Source organism: Astatotilapia calliptera, chromosome 7 (assembly GCF_964374335.1).
Source record: "Astatotilapia calliptera chromosome 7, fAstCal68.1, whole genome shotgun sequence".
Taxonomy (NCBI): domain Eukaryota; kingdom Metazoa; phylum Chordata; class Actinopteri; order Cichliformes; family Cichlidae; genus Astatotilapia; species Astatotilapia calliptera.
This window is the reverse complement of record NC_137428.1, coordinates 54,484,573-54,500,612: the sequence shown is the minus strand read 5'-3', so window position 1 is coordinate 54,500,612 and position 16,040 is coordinate 54,484,573. Positions and strand designations below refer to the sequence as shown.

Below are 16,040 nucleotides of genomic sequence, written 5' to 3'. Positions count from 1 at the left end.
CAATCCTACACCACAGTTTAAGACCAAAAATGTAATCTGAACTTTCAAGCATTGCAATTACTTCACTGACTCGACAACTTCTTTCTTGTCAGGCAGACCGAGTCATGGGATAGCCTCAGTTAAAAACAAAAACAAAACCCTGTGTGTTGCATACTTGTCACAAGCATTCATACCATCTCGGCTGGTGCTTAAACATTGATGAGACAACCTGTAAGTGTGTGTGTGCGCGCGCGCGCTGCTCCCTGAGGGATTTCAGCCCCCCTCACTAATCTGTTGTAGTTTCATTTTCAGATGAGTACAGAAACTGTCCCAGTTCAGAACCAGTTGTTAGAAAGTTTAGTTAGCAGGTGCCAATGAATGCCAATACACTGAACGGGACTTGCACTTAACAGCGTACACTATATTACTCTGTGTTGGGGGACATGCGCAGTGTGTTTTTTGGGTCAAAACAATTACTGAGAAAGATGCCTGCCACTACATTAGTGTTATCTTTGGAGACCTCTTTGGAGCAATAACATAAGTAAAATGAGATTTACCCTACAGCAAGAAACTCAAGGATGAAGCACAGGTATGCAACACAACTTTATTGAAACTCTTGAAGCAACATCCATTTACAAACAAGGAAATGGGAGCTTGTTGAACGTAAATGCCTTTTTTTGGAGCCAAAATTACAGAAAAGAACAGGGGAAAAAAAACAAAACAAAACAAAAAAACAACAACTCCCAGGGATTGGACCAGTGGCAGGTGTATTTTTTAAATACAAAAAAAATTAAAATAATTAAAAAAAACATAACTTATGAAATCGTTCAAGTTTACAGGAAGATTGAGACACAGGGCATATGTAAATCATTGACTTACAGTTTAGCTTGCGTTTGAAACTTTAAATGACTTCCAAATATCAAAGCAGGCATTACTTTGATTTAAGAGATGGACGAGAGGGAAAGAAGAAAAAACAAAAACAATGGGCGTGAGTGAGATGGGGCAAATGCATTCTCGAATTCTGGATTTTCAGTGTGGTGCAAGTTAATCAGTCACAGTCATTATGAAAAGGCCTTTTCAGGATCGCATTGCTTGAGTGCTGCCTCTTGACACTCCTCTGGGTCCCTGACCAGCTCCACGTTTGTAGTTCTGCTGGTAACCGTCCTAACAAAGAAAAAACAAAAAGGAAAGGGATGTTTTAGAAATTGTAACAACAAAACAGCAACAAAGATCACGTACAGTTTGAACACTTCTTTCATACCCTCTGATAATTCCCATTTGAGTAATCCCGAGGTGTGCTGTACTGAGTTTGTCCATATCCCGAGTTTGGAGAGTTGGCGAAAGGAGCACGATAACCATCGTAGCCACCTGGAAACACAAAGACACAAATTAGAATTAATGCATGAGAAACTCATGCTACCAAATACAAATGTGTAATAAAAGAGAACGTCCTGGTCGTGGAACACTGGACCAGCTCTTTATCCTCTCCAGGATACTTGAGGGTGCATGGGAGTTTGCCCAACCAGTCTACATGTGTTTTGTGGACTTGGAGAAGGCATTCGACCGTGTCCCTCGGGGTGTCCTGTGGGAGGTGTTGCGGGAATATGGGGTGTCTGGCCCATTGCTACGGGCCATTCGATCCCTATACAACCGTTGCAAGAGCTTGGTTGGCATTGCCGGCAATAAGTTGGACTCGTTCCCGGTGGGTGATGGGCTCCGCCAGGGCTGCCCTTTGTCTCCGGTTCGGTTCATAATTTTTATGGACAGAATTTCTAGGCGCAGCCAAGTGGCGGAGGACTTTCGCTTTGGTGGCCTCAGAATCTCATCTCTGATTTTTGCAGATGATGTGGTTCTGTTGGCTTCATCGGGTGAGGGCCTCCAGCTCGCACTGGAACGGTTCGCAGCCGAGTGTGAAGCAGCGGGAATGAGGATCAGCACCTCCAAATCTGAGGCCATGGTTCTCAGCCGGAAAAGGGTGGAGTGCCCACTCCGGGTCGGGGATGAGTTCCTGCCCCAAGTGGAGGAGTTCAAGTATCTCGGGGTCTTGTTCGCGAGTGATGGGAGAAGGGAGCCGGAGATCGACAGACGGATTGGGGCTGCAGCTGCAGTAATGCGGACGCTGCACCGGTCCGTCGTGGTGAAGAGGGAGCCGAGTGTAAAAGCGAAGCTCTCAATTTACCGGTCGATCTACGTCCCTACCCTCACCTATGGCCACGAGCTGTGGGTAGTGACCGAAAGAACGAGATCGCGGATACAAGCGGCAGAAATGAGCTTCCTCCGAAGGGTGGCTGGCCTCTCCCTTAGAGATAGGGTGAGAAGTTCGGCCATCCGGGAGGGGCTCAGAGTAGAGCAGCTGCTGCTCCACATCGAAAGGAGCCAGCTGAGGTGGTTCGGGCATCTGACAAGGATGCCCCCTGGGCGCCTCCTGGGTGAGGTGTTCCAGGCATGTCCCACCGGGAGGAGGCCCCGGGGCAGACCCAGGACACGCTGGAGAGATTATATCTCTCGGCTGGCCTGGGAACGCCTTGGTATTCCTCCGGATAAGCTGGAGGAGGTGGCTGGGGAGAGGGAGGTCTGGGCCTCTTTGCTTAGGCTGCTGCCCCCGCGACCCGGCCCCGGATAAAGATGGATGGATGGATGGATGGAAAATAAAATAAAATAAAGAAATGAACAAATAAATTACATATTCAGTCTTGTTTCAAAGTGAAACCACTAACTTACAGCTGAGGGTGTTATCATACCTCGGAAACCATTTGATGAGCCTCTGTATCCATTGATCATGCCCCGGGCGTTGCGAGGTCCACCACGAGACATACCTCTGCTGTTATAGAAGGACTGAGCCTGCCTGCCAAAGCCTGGACCCTGCTGGGAAGGCTGTTGATGGCCTCCAGGTTGGTCTTGGGAATGGAAGGCACCAACTACTAAAAAATAAACCAAGATAGCAAGGGGTCCAAAACACAATAACTCAGTCTGTAGTTGAACAAGAACATGCATTTAAATAAAGTTTAACTGCAGTGAAGCCTCTAGGAAGGGAAAAAGGAAAAAAAAAAAAAAAAAAAAAAGACAGGAAAACTTAAGTTGCGAAGATAAAATTTAAAGTCTGCCCACCAGATTGCAGCTGTTCTGGCTGCATCTCCGTCTGCTCCACTGGATGCTGTGGCTGGCTGCTAAAGGCCTGGTTATTGTAGCTCTGATACTGGCTGGCCTGGTTCAAAGCCTCAGCCTCATTAGCTGGTGGGACTGGAGCATTAAGGTTGAACACCTGAGGGATAAACAAAACCCACATTGTTATGAAGCCAAAAATCAGAGGAAAGGTCACATGGTTATTAGGAGTAAAGTCCACTGCCACCCATTTCCTGATTTCAACTGTTCTGCTATAAACGTATTTTAAACGCAATTTGATAAGGTCACTTCAGGACTCAAAACAAACAAAACAAACAAACAAAAAAAAAAGTAAGTCATTAATGAACTTCTGTTGTGACTCCAGTGGTGAAGAGCACTCTGTGCTCCAAACAGCTGGTTTATCCACATGATGCGCTTGATGCTCCAGATTTCAGTAAAATTTTTTTCTTTAATCACACTCCAAGCATGGAAGGGGAACAGCTGCACGATGCACGAGAACTGTGAATGCTACAACACCACAACTGAGGGTATCCAACCACGTTCCACACATGCATGCTAAAAAGCAGCTTGTTTGTTGTATTTGGCTGAACAGCGTGAAAAGTTGACAAGTGTGTGAATGTTTAACAAAATTAGAGGACCAAAGATATGGAAAACAGTGCATGTGTGGAATACATGAAACAAAGCAGAACCCCACATGGAGTAAACCCTGAAATTGCCATAAAGAACAACATGGTTTTAACACAGGCTATTTTATGACATGAGAAGCAGTTCATATTTATACCTCCAAAAACAAAAAAAATCAAAAGGAAGCAAAGCCTTACTGTCTGCATGGACTGGAATGGTGCTGCGTTGACATTGATGCCACCACTGTGAGGAGCTTTGGAAACAGGCTGGAACACCGGCGTCTGTGAGGCTGGAGGGAGAACTGTAGAGGGTGGAGGCTGCTCCGACAAAGACATGGAGGGCTGTTGAGCAGGGAAGGCATAATACACATCACATTAAAAACGGTCAGCAAAATTTCACATGACTGCAATGAGCACTTCCCCACCTTTCAATGGAAAAACTACTCCATATATAAAGAGTTTAAAAATTAAAGCTTTACTGAAGTCCCACCACAGTTTACCTGGATGGGGTCAATGGATTCTGCTGAGGGTCGAGGATCTGGTGTGTGTGAGGTCTGATACATAGGTGGTGGTGTTGGAGATATGATTGGAACCTGTAAACAGTAGGAGTAGAAATTACACCCATTCTCCATACAATTTCTAACAGCATGTTTGCTTATATTTAAGTACTTACTTGTGTGGGCTCAGGTTGAACAGGAACAGAGTTGGGTTGTGATAGCCGGGTCTCAGGATGAACTAAGACAATTTAAACATTGTCAGACCTGACATAACTTAAAACAAATAAAATAAAGACTGTTTCTCTTTGGTACAACATACCTGGAGGACACCCCATCTGTGGCACCTCCATGTTTTGGGCAGGTTTCATGGGCTGCGCCGATACAATGGCTGGGTCAATAGGCTGTCCATCGAACTCCAACATGGAGTCCTGAGAATAGAGGTAATTAGTACCAAGTTACAACATCCAAACACAAACAGCAGTGCTTTCAACTAAATCCACACCTGCATGAAGTTGTACGTCCCCTGCATCTGCGCCATTAAGTCTTGCACCACCTGCTTCCTGGCCATGGGGTCAGTAGGAGGCGCAGGAGACGTCAAGTTCATTGGGTGGGTATCCAGGGCAACAGGGGGCGCTGCAGGCTGCACAGGCTGCTGCTGCGGTTGCTGCTGTTGTAAGGCAGCAACTGCCTGATAGTGGAAGGGGGAGAGGACAAGTGAGTGAGAAATGCACTGAACGAGAACCACTGAAAAGTGGTTTAATGTTCATGAAAAGTTGTATGCATTCGTATTCACATCAGGATTAGTAAACCAAGACATCACAGATTAAGACCAAAAATGTAATCTGAGCTTTCCAGCATTGCAATTACTTCATTGACTCGACAACTTCTTTCTTGTCAGGCAGACCGAGTCATGGGATATCCTCAGTTAAAAACAAAACCTTGTGTGTTGCACACTTGTCACAAGCATTCATACCATCTCAGGGTGGCGCTCAAACATAGATGTGACAACCTGTAAGTAGACAAAGCCAGAGTATATATATAGAAATGCCCCGGATGTGAAAAAGATTTACTGCTCCCTGAGGGATCCCCCCCTCACTAATCGTTTCATTTTCAGATGAATACAGAGAAATTGTCCCAGTTGAGAACCAGTTCTTAGAAAGTTCTGTTAGCAGGTGCCAATGAAGGCCAATACACTGAGCAGGACTCGCAGGGGGGAAAAAGCCTGGAAATGATAACGACTTCTATCCTGAATCATAGTTGGTTAATCAAGTCTTTAATGAAAAATAACTGGCTTCAGGATTAGCACACAAACTCAAATAAGTAAAAAGGAGTTAAACTGTTAGCCACGTACTGCCTAGAGCAGAATCAAAAGCTCCACAGAGCTCTATAGGTAACTGCATACTGAACCATTTAGCAAACAGGTTACACCACATTTCTTCAGCTGCACTTAAAGAGAAGTGTGGCTGCTGTCATCACAACCACCACTCCTTGAGTTTAGCAAAACATGTGATAGACTGGATTTAAAAAAATAAAATAAAATAAAACTTCAAGTGTTGCCTAAATCTTCTTCAATATTTATCCCCAAATTTTCAAGTTTTTGAAATAAATAAAAGTACAGAAAGATTACCCTCTAATGAGAGAATGAAAATGTTAGTTTCTGCGATAGCAGCAGCCGCTAGTTGTTTTTTTCTTCTCTACAAATTTCTGTTTCATGGTCATGTTGCTGATGTTTTGAAACAGCTTCAGAAGCCAGAATTTACAAAAACACTGAATTAATAAAGACTGTACAAAAAAAAAAAAAAAAAAAAAAAAAAAAAAAAACTCTTGGAGATTTAAGTACAAGCAGAAGATGTATTTTCTTTCAAAACATATTTAATTACTACTACTAGCTTTGAGTTAGCTCATTAATTTTCAAATCTACTTCATAATTACATCATACCTCCGTTTCTCGGGTCCACTCGTCTCCCTGTTCCTTCTCACTGCCGCTGTATGTGCCATCTGGAATGAACTGTCTGTTTACAAACTGGAAGTAATAAAGCAAACATCAGCACAAAGATGAAAATATAATAAGCTCCCCAGATTTTGATGGAAGAGAAAAACTTGCTCTCACCTCTGTTGTTTCCACTGCAATGGGCTCTGTGAATTCCTCAATTATTTCAGTGTCTGTAAAGAGGAAAAATTATTCAGTGAATGCTGTGATGACTTCTTTATTGCTGGATTATGTTAGGACTTTTTAAGTGGTAAGACATCAGAAAGTGGTCAAGACCTGGATCGGCAGTCTGCTCTTCTGCTTCTGACGATTCAGCTACTACTGCAGGTGCTGCAGCAGCAGCTGGCTCTTCCTCTTCTTCTTCCTCCTCACACACTCCATTTTGGTGAGATGGAATCCGGTCAAAGTACCCACTCAGCAGAACCTGGTCCAAAGTCTCCTTCAGTGCCTTGTCTAGCAGAGGGGGTGACAAAAAAAATAAAATAAAATTCAGCATTTCAACAGAAACTCAAACCATCAAAGCATGCATTGAGCTGCCACGGGAATAACAAAATGTCAGTATTAGGACCTTTGGATCAATAGATGACTTAACAGGAAGTGTTTCTGATACACTAAGGACAGCTTAACAAGCTAAACTCCAAACGAGATGTAACAATACTGAGTTTCAATTAAATAAACACTGAGCAGTGATGCAAGCTTTACATCCCACACTAAACCTGAACTTCCACTTTTTAAAAAAGATAAATGTGCAAATTTGAGGAATTTCATCAGTAAAAAGACCACACATTTAGTGACTGCAGCCTCAAAATGTTTTCCCCCTGCATCTTCCACAGGAATCAAAGCCAAAGATCAGTGTTTTTATTATTACTTTCAGAACTGCCTCTGAATGAGACATTGTTGTCTAGCTAAAGGTTAAAATGGCTTTACAAAACAAACAATGTTTTTAATCACGATGTAGATGGTGGTGGATGCATAGTAGGCAAATGCACACATTAACTGAACTGTTCTACAAAGAAAAGAACACAAGCTAATCATTTCTAAATGTGAATCCCTTTAAAAGGTTGATTCATGTAGTAGAAAATGGCATTAGTACTCCAGCTTTCCTCAGTTGGACACAGTAGGGCTCTGGTAATTTTCCAAGTCCAACTTTCAAAACTGTTGAATTCAGTGCTACTCCACCTTTAGTCTCTACAACACCACGTACAGACTAAGCCTACAAACATTTGCAATAAAAATAATAATTTAAAAAAAAAAAGATGATTCCCTGCAGCTCAGTTTTTAGTACCAAAGCCACATTAATTAACACCACCACGAACCACTTTGCTGAGCAATATTGTAAACAGATTTTTATGACAGTAGTAGGATTTAGCCTCCCCCTACCCTACTTCAATATGAAATAATAATAATAATAATAATAATAATAATAATAATAATAATAATAACAACAACAACCATAATAACAACAACAACAATACACAACAGCATTGGCTTTATACATATACAGTCATATTCTTCAGGTACAACAGCATCAAAAATAGCACAATATTTCCTATAAATATGTATCTATTCATATACATGTTTAGCCAATTATCCAATTCTGCGTCATGTGGTGGGCTGGAGCCTCTCCCAGATGTCAGATGAGAAGCAGGGTACACTGTGGCATGGTCACCAGCCCACTGCAGGGCTAACACAGAGAGACAACCATTCATGCTCACAATCACACCTCTGGCCAATTTATAATATACTAATTTATTTAACAGACATGTCTTTGGACTCTGGGAGAATGCCAGAGGACTGAGAACCTAGATAAGCTCACAGAGAACAAACAAATACTGCACAGAAAGGCCAATACAAGTATCCCTAGTATTGTTGTAAAACAGCCTCCAAATGGGATTTTTGGCACACATAAATATGAGGGAACTTACAGTCTTAAGTTGCTTTAAATCTATGAACTAAAAAGTATGGCAATGTGAAGACTGATGTAAGTTTTTAAAATAAAATAATTTAAAAAAAAATCTAAGCCCATACAATGGAAACAATTTTGGTAAGAGCTTACTGATTGGATTATAAATCCAAACATGATTTATAATTTTCTTGAAAATGGTAGAAAACCTTCAAGATGATTCATGCATTTATGCTTTTGGATCTTCAGCCAAAGCAGCCCAGTATCTTTTCTTTCTCTGCCTTATGCTTTAGGTGAAAAAGTCTGCTGTCACTTTGATTAATCTCACCCTGACTCTCTGAATGAGACCTCTGACTGACAGGAAAGGGTTGAAAGGTGTCACAGTGAACTGGGTCACCAGTATCCTAATGTGGCTCTAAAAATCTGACTAGTGGAACCACAGGCGACAGGGCTGCTGGCACCCTGCCCTACTGCTGAGTCAGGATAAGCCCACAGCTCTCAGCCCCCTAGCTGAATGCAGTAGTGCGAGGCTTCAGGTCAGATCGCTGAGAATGCAGTAATGCCAATAGCCCCAAGCCTTGATTATTCACATTGCTGCATTAACAAAAACACTACATGCACATGTCATTAATGTATTAAGACTGACTTACAACCGGAGTAACTTTTGACCAGGCGCATTGATTTGGGATCTCCAGATTCGGACAACTACTCCCAAAGTATGCGACAGATTACTTATGACCAGCTTCAGTGTGATAAAAAGCTTACAGATGACTGTTGTGTCACCATCCATCTGATAAAATGTCCTGCCAACAATTTTCAGTGCCAGCTGGGCATCTAAATAAAGCCAATTTGTCTTGAATAATGACGCCCCTTAATTCTGCAATAAATTTTAGCAAGGCTGCAATTACATTATTTCAAGTATTATTTTACTTGACATTATCTTTGATAAGCTGAACTGCTTGTCTATAAAAAACTAAAAGGAGAAATAAAATGCTTTAGCTAATTGGCCAAAGCAATAGAGAAACTAAGAAACTGAATAATACACCAGAGTTGATTACTACGGAAATGAGTTAAAATTTGGCTTACATGTTGTTCCAACCACAGCCTTGTCCTTCCCTTCCAGCAGGTCCCAGAGGTGAACAGATGCATCTTCATACTGATCAGCGAGCCTGCACAGATAAAAATAAGCGCTTAAAATCAGCTTTTTATGGGGAAAAAGAAAACAAAACCCACAACTAGGCACAAGTTTTCTGTATCATTGCCTTAGACAAACCTGATGTTTTGGTCACGTTCTGGCCCCACTAGCTTGTAGAACTCATCAAAAACTGCAAGGTCTGCATCTGTCAGCAGTGGTGAGCCACCAACTCCCTGCTTCAGGTCCTGCCGCACAGTTTCATCACCCAGCCGATCAAGGATGAACTGCAGCTCCAGAACCGTCTTCAGCCTTCTTTGCTCAGCTTCCTCCCGCTGCAGCTGCTCCCTCCTTGCAGACTTCTTCACTACTTTCTGGATCTGAGGATAATGAGTATGAGCCACAAAAGATCAAGTTATTACAATCCAGGGTGTACACATCTTTGATGAACATTTCTAGAAAATTAAAACTCAACCTTACATCTTGTCCCAATGTGACAAATGTCTTTTGCAACTCTCGGGCAAATTCCAAGTTATTCATGACTTCCTGGTACTTGGAGAGGGCTTCCTAAAAAGATGAAGGAACAGATGTTTCACAAGTTTTACATTCCTTTTAAAAATGATTTTGGTTTCCAAGTACCCACCAGCTGGTCCTGATTAAGACCCTCCCCTTTATTCTTCCTGACTTCATAATCATCCAGTTTGCTCTGTAACAAGATGCAAAAATGCAACAAACAGTTTAAAGATTAACCACAATGTAGACAACTGGTTATTGTCAGAAATTCAGTTTAGTCAAGCAGACCTGGAACAAACCGGTCAATAGTCCTCACCTTTTTCTTCTCCATGTTGCGCACCTTCTTTTCAATAACAACAAGAACTTGCTTCAAAACTTCAGACTGTCCACCAAGTGCAAGATTGCCCATTGACCCTGGAGCGGATCCCACATCTGGGCTGGCAGACTGCACCGTCCTGTTTGCATTCATTGCTGAGGGCATCTAGGAATTGAAAGTATAACAGTTCAGCTTTTGGTGACAAAAATATTTTCATGTACTCAAAAAACAGAGAAAGAAAAAAAAAAAGTATAGTGGAAAATACTCAAAACTATCTGTGGACCACAGGGAACCGTGTCATTGTTTTGCTTCAGCTAAAGAACTTTTATTAATGACTAACCTGAAAATCATCTTAGGTTAAATTATTAATTTCACTCAAAACCTTCAAAAAGGACACACCAAATAGATCCTCTTAGGCAGGATCACTGCAGATAATTTTCTACATCAATAAGAATTACATAGATTCAGCCACAGCAGGCCCCTGACTCAGCATTTAGTGCCACAGCAGATTTAGGCTTCATGTTACCTTAAAAACAACAACATATAAATAATTCGAATTAATTTCAAGCAGCAAAATACACAGATTTTAAGTGGTAGATAGTTTTTTACAATATAAACATGATGACTTGACTGGAAGTTGTAATAAGCAGATATCCAGAGTTAATATATTAATAACTGATAAACAACAACAACAACAACAAACAAAACTGGGAATAAAGTATCAGAATATGACGAGTAGAGAAGCTGCAGATTTGGATTTATTTTTGCACTGTGCTTCACAATTTCGACTGAATTCTTTGAGAAAACTGTTGCTATCAGTCCCTATACTACATGAGATACCGTCATGTGCATGCTAAGGTGGGTCTGGATGTACTAATTGCTGGATGGGTATATTTGAGAGGTTAACTGAAAGCTTTATTAAGTTTTCCTTGTGCGTACTCTGGAGAGACAGCGAACTATTCTGCTTAGAATGTAAAGCTCCTGATGTATATTCTTGACACTTAAGTTCGTAAATGAAACAGTCAACTATACTATACACGAAAATAAATATGGTCACTGGTGAATAACATAACTAGAGCAACTGGCCCAAATAACACAGCAGACCTAATATATTTTTTTAACATGATGTATTATAGCTGTAATTTAAGTGACAGTGAAGTTAGCTATAGTTTTGTAACAGTAAGTGTTCAAGACAAAAACCCTAGGCCTTAAAACTATTCTCTAATAGCATCTGGCTAACTTTAATCCAAACTGCGCAGCCTTGAGAGATATCATTTTTCTAACCCCGCACTTTCTCCCCGTCAATATAGCTTCCTCAGACCTCGGGCTGTAAATCTATACCACTCGCTAGCAAGTCTGAGCCTCCTCGGCAGTACGGCCAGCTTGCAGATCTCATCTCTTCGATTTGGTAAAATGGCCTTGGCCGCACTACCGTTAGCACACACCACTGACTTAGCATCTGATAGCTACAGCAGCGCGTGCTAGCCACAAGCCGGCCGCCGGGAGACCCGTTGCCTCGATACAGCGGCTCCCGAATGACCCACCTTGCTGTTTTATATCCACAGGGGAGCTCGGCAGCGAAAAGTACGAAAAGGCCAAGTTGTTATTATTGTTGTGTTGCTTTATTTTTCTCTTGCACTCTTGTGTGGGATCCGCCCCGCCGGCCTCACCGACAACTGAGACGGTTCGAAAGAAGAAGAAACTCTTTATAAAGGCGAAGGTCCGTTTTTAGCTATCTTAGATATGCCTGAATATATATACGCGGAAAAATCACGAAAAAAAATATTTTTATTTAACGCAAACAATTAAAAAAGTCAGACTTTACCATTAAGAAATCAATAATTAATCACTTAAATAAATGGAAAGTTATAAGCCAATTAAACGTTTGCAGTTTCTATTTGTGATCAGGCATAATTGTCTCCAGCCTCCAGACAGAAAATCTGCACAATCATTAGCTTTGATTAGGCTATCATATCTTTCCCTGTGCCTCGTACAGTTTATCCACTGCTACTCTGAGCACCACCTCACACCTGCTCTACAATCTTTTATAGCAGCAGTTCAAAGTTATATAGATCATGTAAGTGTGCATTTAAATATGTAAGATGGCCTGTAAGACCCCTAAGAGTTCAGAAGTTTCACTTGAGTTTATATATATATATATATATATATATATATATATATATATATATATATATGTATATGTGTGTGTGTTTATACTTTCTCTCTGTACTCAAGCTTTGCATGTAATTAATTTTGCCAAAAAACAAACAAAACAAACAAAAAAGGACACAATATACAAATTTAAAAGTAACATACTACTTTCCTTAATTGCATGTTTTAAGGTCAGTAGTATACAAAAGTCTTGGACCATCCCTAGGAAAGCTTCAACAACCCTGAGAATCAACATTTGTATATAATGACTTTAAACTGACTGGCTGACTTTATACTGACTGGTCCCTTGGAGGCCAATCCATAACTAATACTCTTTACTTGTGTGTTTTTTCTGTCCAGGTATGCTTTTACTGTATTGGCACGTGTTTGGGATTATTGCCATGCTAAAAACTGAAGCCATTATCAATCAGACACTTACCAGATGGTATTGCATGGTGTCTTAAAATTTGTCTGTACTTTTCTGCTTTGCAAATTTCATCAATTTTGACAGTATCTTCAACTGCACTGGCTGAAGAGCCATGTCATCTACACTGTGTTTTGCAGATGACTGTAGACACTCACTGTTGTACCTCTATCCTGACTTCCTTTATACAAACTGATAACGATTTGAGATTCATGACTCCATACGACCTGTTACCACTGATTTTCAGTCCAATTCTTGTGTAATTTGGGATACCTTTTCTTCTTGTTCCCCTTCCTTGGGAATAGCTTCTTGACAGCTACCATTCCAGTGAAATCATTTCTAAGCACATACGTTTTAAATAATGTTCATATGCTGTGGACAGTTCTTTTGGCCTGCCACTTATTTATCCTCCACTTGTTCAGTTTCCTCAGATTTTTTTAAGGGCACACCATACCAAGATATACCAGGTCTCTTTGGGAATCACCTTGATAGTGCAAAAATTCTACATTACGCCTGTGAGTTATTTTTGGTATTTTTCATAGATTCAACTAAACGGGAAAAAATAATGTGTTAGGTGTCTGTTATATGTATACACAACAATGGTCCTTGAGTTAGGTGCCTTTTTATGCTTGAATGATTCATGGTTAAGTAACAAATGGCTTAACAAAAAACTAACAAAAAAAAGCCCAAATCAAAACATTACAAAAAAATCCTCTGAAAATGGTGAGGTACAAGGACTGGACTGAACATAAGTGAAAAAGTAGCCAATGTCCAACTAAAAACGTGGCCCAGCAGCATGCTTTGGAGACTTAAACTTAATACTGGCAGCTAGCTAGAGAGCTATGATGGATATAACAACAGGCATGATATGTTTGTGTTATATTTTCAAGAACTTAAAATTAGAAATCATCTTAAAAAACAATCCTGAGGAATTGTTTGAGAACATTTACAGCCTCATTGTGATGGACTGGTGACCTGTCCAGGGTGTACCCTGCCAAAGCTGGGATAGGCTTCTGTCCTCTGTGACCCTAGATTGAATAAGTGGATGAAAATAGACAGATGGAATCTCCTGCACCTCTTTTGTCATGATTCCAAGGTCTAAAACCTGCAATGCAGTTTTTTATATGAAAAAAAGTATTTAAGTTAATATCTCTATTTTACTTTTATCCATTTTAGAATAATAAGTGTCTAGTTCTACAAGCACCTAAACAAATAGATTTTAACAAATGTAACAACGATCTTACAGGGTTGACATGTTCAACCAAAGATAGTTTTTAGTTACTTATCACCAGGGGCCCGTTCTTCGTACCTCGCTAAGTAGGTTAGCCGGATTAGATTGTTGACGATTTCGCGTGATCCTGGATCAGTCGGTTCCCCGAAGCTCATCCGGGACTTGCTGTCATAGCAACAGAGCCGTAAGCGTAAACCTGCTCGGGAGCAGGTTCACTTTATGTAAACAGGATTAGATCGCGGCCACGCAGGTATGTCCGCTTCATTTATACGAAAGCAACAGCGATATTCCACCACTGTTTCACCATAAATAAATATTATCAATGTAACTAAAGACAATGCAGCACCTGATCCATTTATTGATTTCACACAGATACATACAGGTCATTTCCTAAAAAAGGGAAATGTACTATTAACATTCTATTACATGTATGTGATTATTACAGATGTAATTCATATTTCAGAGTAGTAATTGTAAATTACTTCGTGTAATCAAGATGAGAGACCACGGCTATAAAAGCGAAGGTGGATTTGGGAAGTCTGTCGCAGCCATGTCCTGTCCGTATACGCGAGCAGCCCATTGCGGAAGGTGCAAGATTGATAAGGAGAGTCCTCAGAATTCAGCGTATATTGTGGGATAGACAGGATCCTTTAGCTCAGCGCGACAGTGTGCTCATAGAGAGATATCGATTTTCCCGTGAGGGTATTATTTACTTAACCAACTTGTTGACGAGGGGGTGCAGGACCACCACCTGTCTTTTTTTCCTCTGCCCTTTTCTTGGTTGCTGTTATGAACAAACTAACAGAGTATTACAGGCCAGTATTACCTTGCCAAGAGACGCAAAGCAATCTAAGAGATAAATATTACCATTCTGTAGAATACTCCTGTATTCCACTTTTACTTGTTCCCATTTTCTTGTGGGTCCTGTTGTGGCTCTAATGTGAAAGGGGATATAATATAACATATTATAATATAATATAATGCCATATGATATTGGACAATATAGTGTCATATGATAGATCTACCCTACCGCCTACTGGTGTTGGCCAGAGGGGCCGATGGCGCGATATGGCAGCCTGGCTACAACCGTAGCTGCCTCCACCAGTGTGTGAATGTGGGAGTGAATGAATAGTGGTATCGTAAAGCGCTTTGGGTGCCTTGGAAAGCGCTATATAAATCCAATCCATTATTATTATTATTATTAAATTACCTACGAGTTTGATTTGTCAGCAACTTTCTGCCAGCCCTCTCTCCTTGCTTTTGCAGCCTTTGCAGTGTTCTCTTGCGTTTTAATTAAACTCTGAAACTCCTGAAATCCCTCACTCAAGAGTTCTTGCTCTGCTGCCGGAAAATACCGAGCACGCCCCTTCGACATTTTCGCCGACCAATCAGCGGGTTGCCGATCAATGTTTCTACTATCGATGCGTAGCCCCTTTTACGACGCCCAGTGATGTCACATTCCTGCGTCCAGCTGTAGTAATCGTCAACAGCAGGTGTGTTCGGGGAACCGGATTAGCGAGCTCACGGTTAGCGCGATGATTTGATCTTGGATGTGTCATTTGATCTTGGATGTAGTAAGCGACGTACGAAGAACGGGCCCCAGGTGGCAGTAAAGGTCAATATATGATCAACAAATATTGATGCTGGACTGAAGTGAAAGTTTCACTCTTCCCTTACATGGAAATATGTTGACCAGTTTTTAATAAATGTAATTACTCAGACTTCAAATCTTTAAAAATGTAGTTTTTTATTTATAAATGAGGATAAAGGACTCACGCTAACAGACAAATGGACTTGATTAACAGAATTAAAAAAACAACAACAACTGCTTCTGGATTTTATTTTTTTTATTTTACTTTACACAATTTCCATGTAAGTTACATACCAGCTTGCCAGTCAAGCTTACCAGGAGACTATTGAAAAGAATGTGTAGCCAGCTTTCTGTTGTTTTGCCAAATACAGGAAGCAGTTAACATGTCTGCACAGCTTTTTGATTGCAATGTTCCACTAAAAGTGTTTTCTTTTAGGATAATAGTGATTATGGGAGGATCCCAAGGGTAAATGAAGCTCCCTTTCAGTGACTCATTTCCGCAGCCTGCTATATTTCAATCGAACAACGACTGTCCAGCTTTTCTAGTAGAATTCTAGGGTGGGTCCT

At 41.0% G+C, this 16,040-nt stretch overlaps 2 protein-coding genes and 1 long non-coding RNA gene across 5 annotated transcripts in view; 1 reads left to right on the top strand and 2 right to left on the bottom strand.

Moving 5' to 3' along the window:
- Window positions 1–16,040, top strand: part of syt18b (synaptotagmin XVIIIb) — a 367,435-nt gene that overhangs the window by 53,080 nt on the left and 298,315 nt on the right. The gene's annotated exons all lie outside the window — the stretch shown is intronic.
- Window positions 570–11,791, bottom strand: caprin1b (cell cycle associated protein 1b). Of its 2 annotated transcripts, none has more exons than XM_026175619.2 (18): window positions 11,621–11,791; window positions 10,077–10,241; window positions 9,891–9,953; window positions 9,728–9,814; window positions 9,389–9,627; window positions 9,202–9,284; window positions 6,489–6,665; window positions 6,333–6,385; window positions 6,162–6,245; window positions 4,725–4,910; window positions 4,542–4,650; window positions 4,399–4,460; window positions 4,226–4,318; window positions 3,924–4,067; window positions 3,088–3,241; window positions 2,721–2,900; window positions 1,241–1,347; window positions 570–1,143 (listed from the first exon to the last, which is right to left on the bottom strand). In XM_026175619.2, the coding sequence occupies exons 2-18, from the start codon at window positions 10,239–10,241 to the stop codon at window positions 1,057–1,059; spliced, it is 2,073 nt and encodes a 690-aa protein (XP_026031404.2). In that variant the 5' UTR covers window positions 11,621–11,791; the 3' UTR covers window positions 570–1,056. The 2 variants fall into 2 exon arrangements, with proteins under 2 accessions (XP_026031404.2, XP_026031405.2); XM_026175620.2 differs by having other exon boundaries at window positions 2,721–2,897.
- On the bottom strand, window positions 13,945–15,485 carry LOC145429787 (uncharacterized). The gene is made up of 2 exons (XR_013910109.1): window positions 14,110–15,485; window positions 13,945–14,078 (listed from the first exon to the last, which is right to left on the bottom strand). It is a non-coding gene; the product is annotated as an uncharacterized LOC145429787 (long non-coding RNA).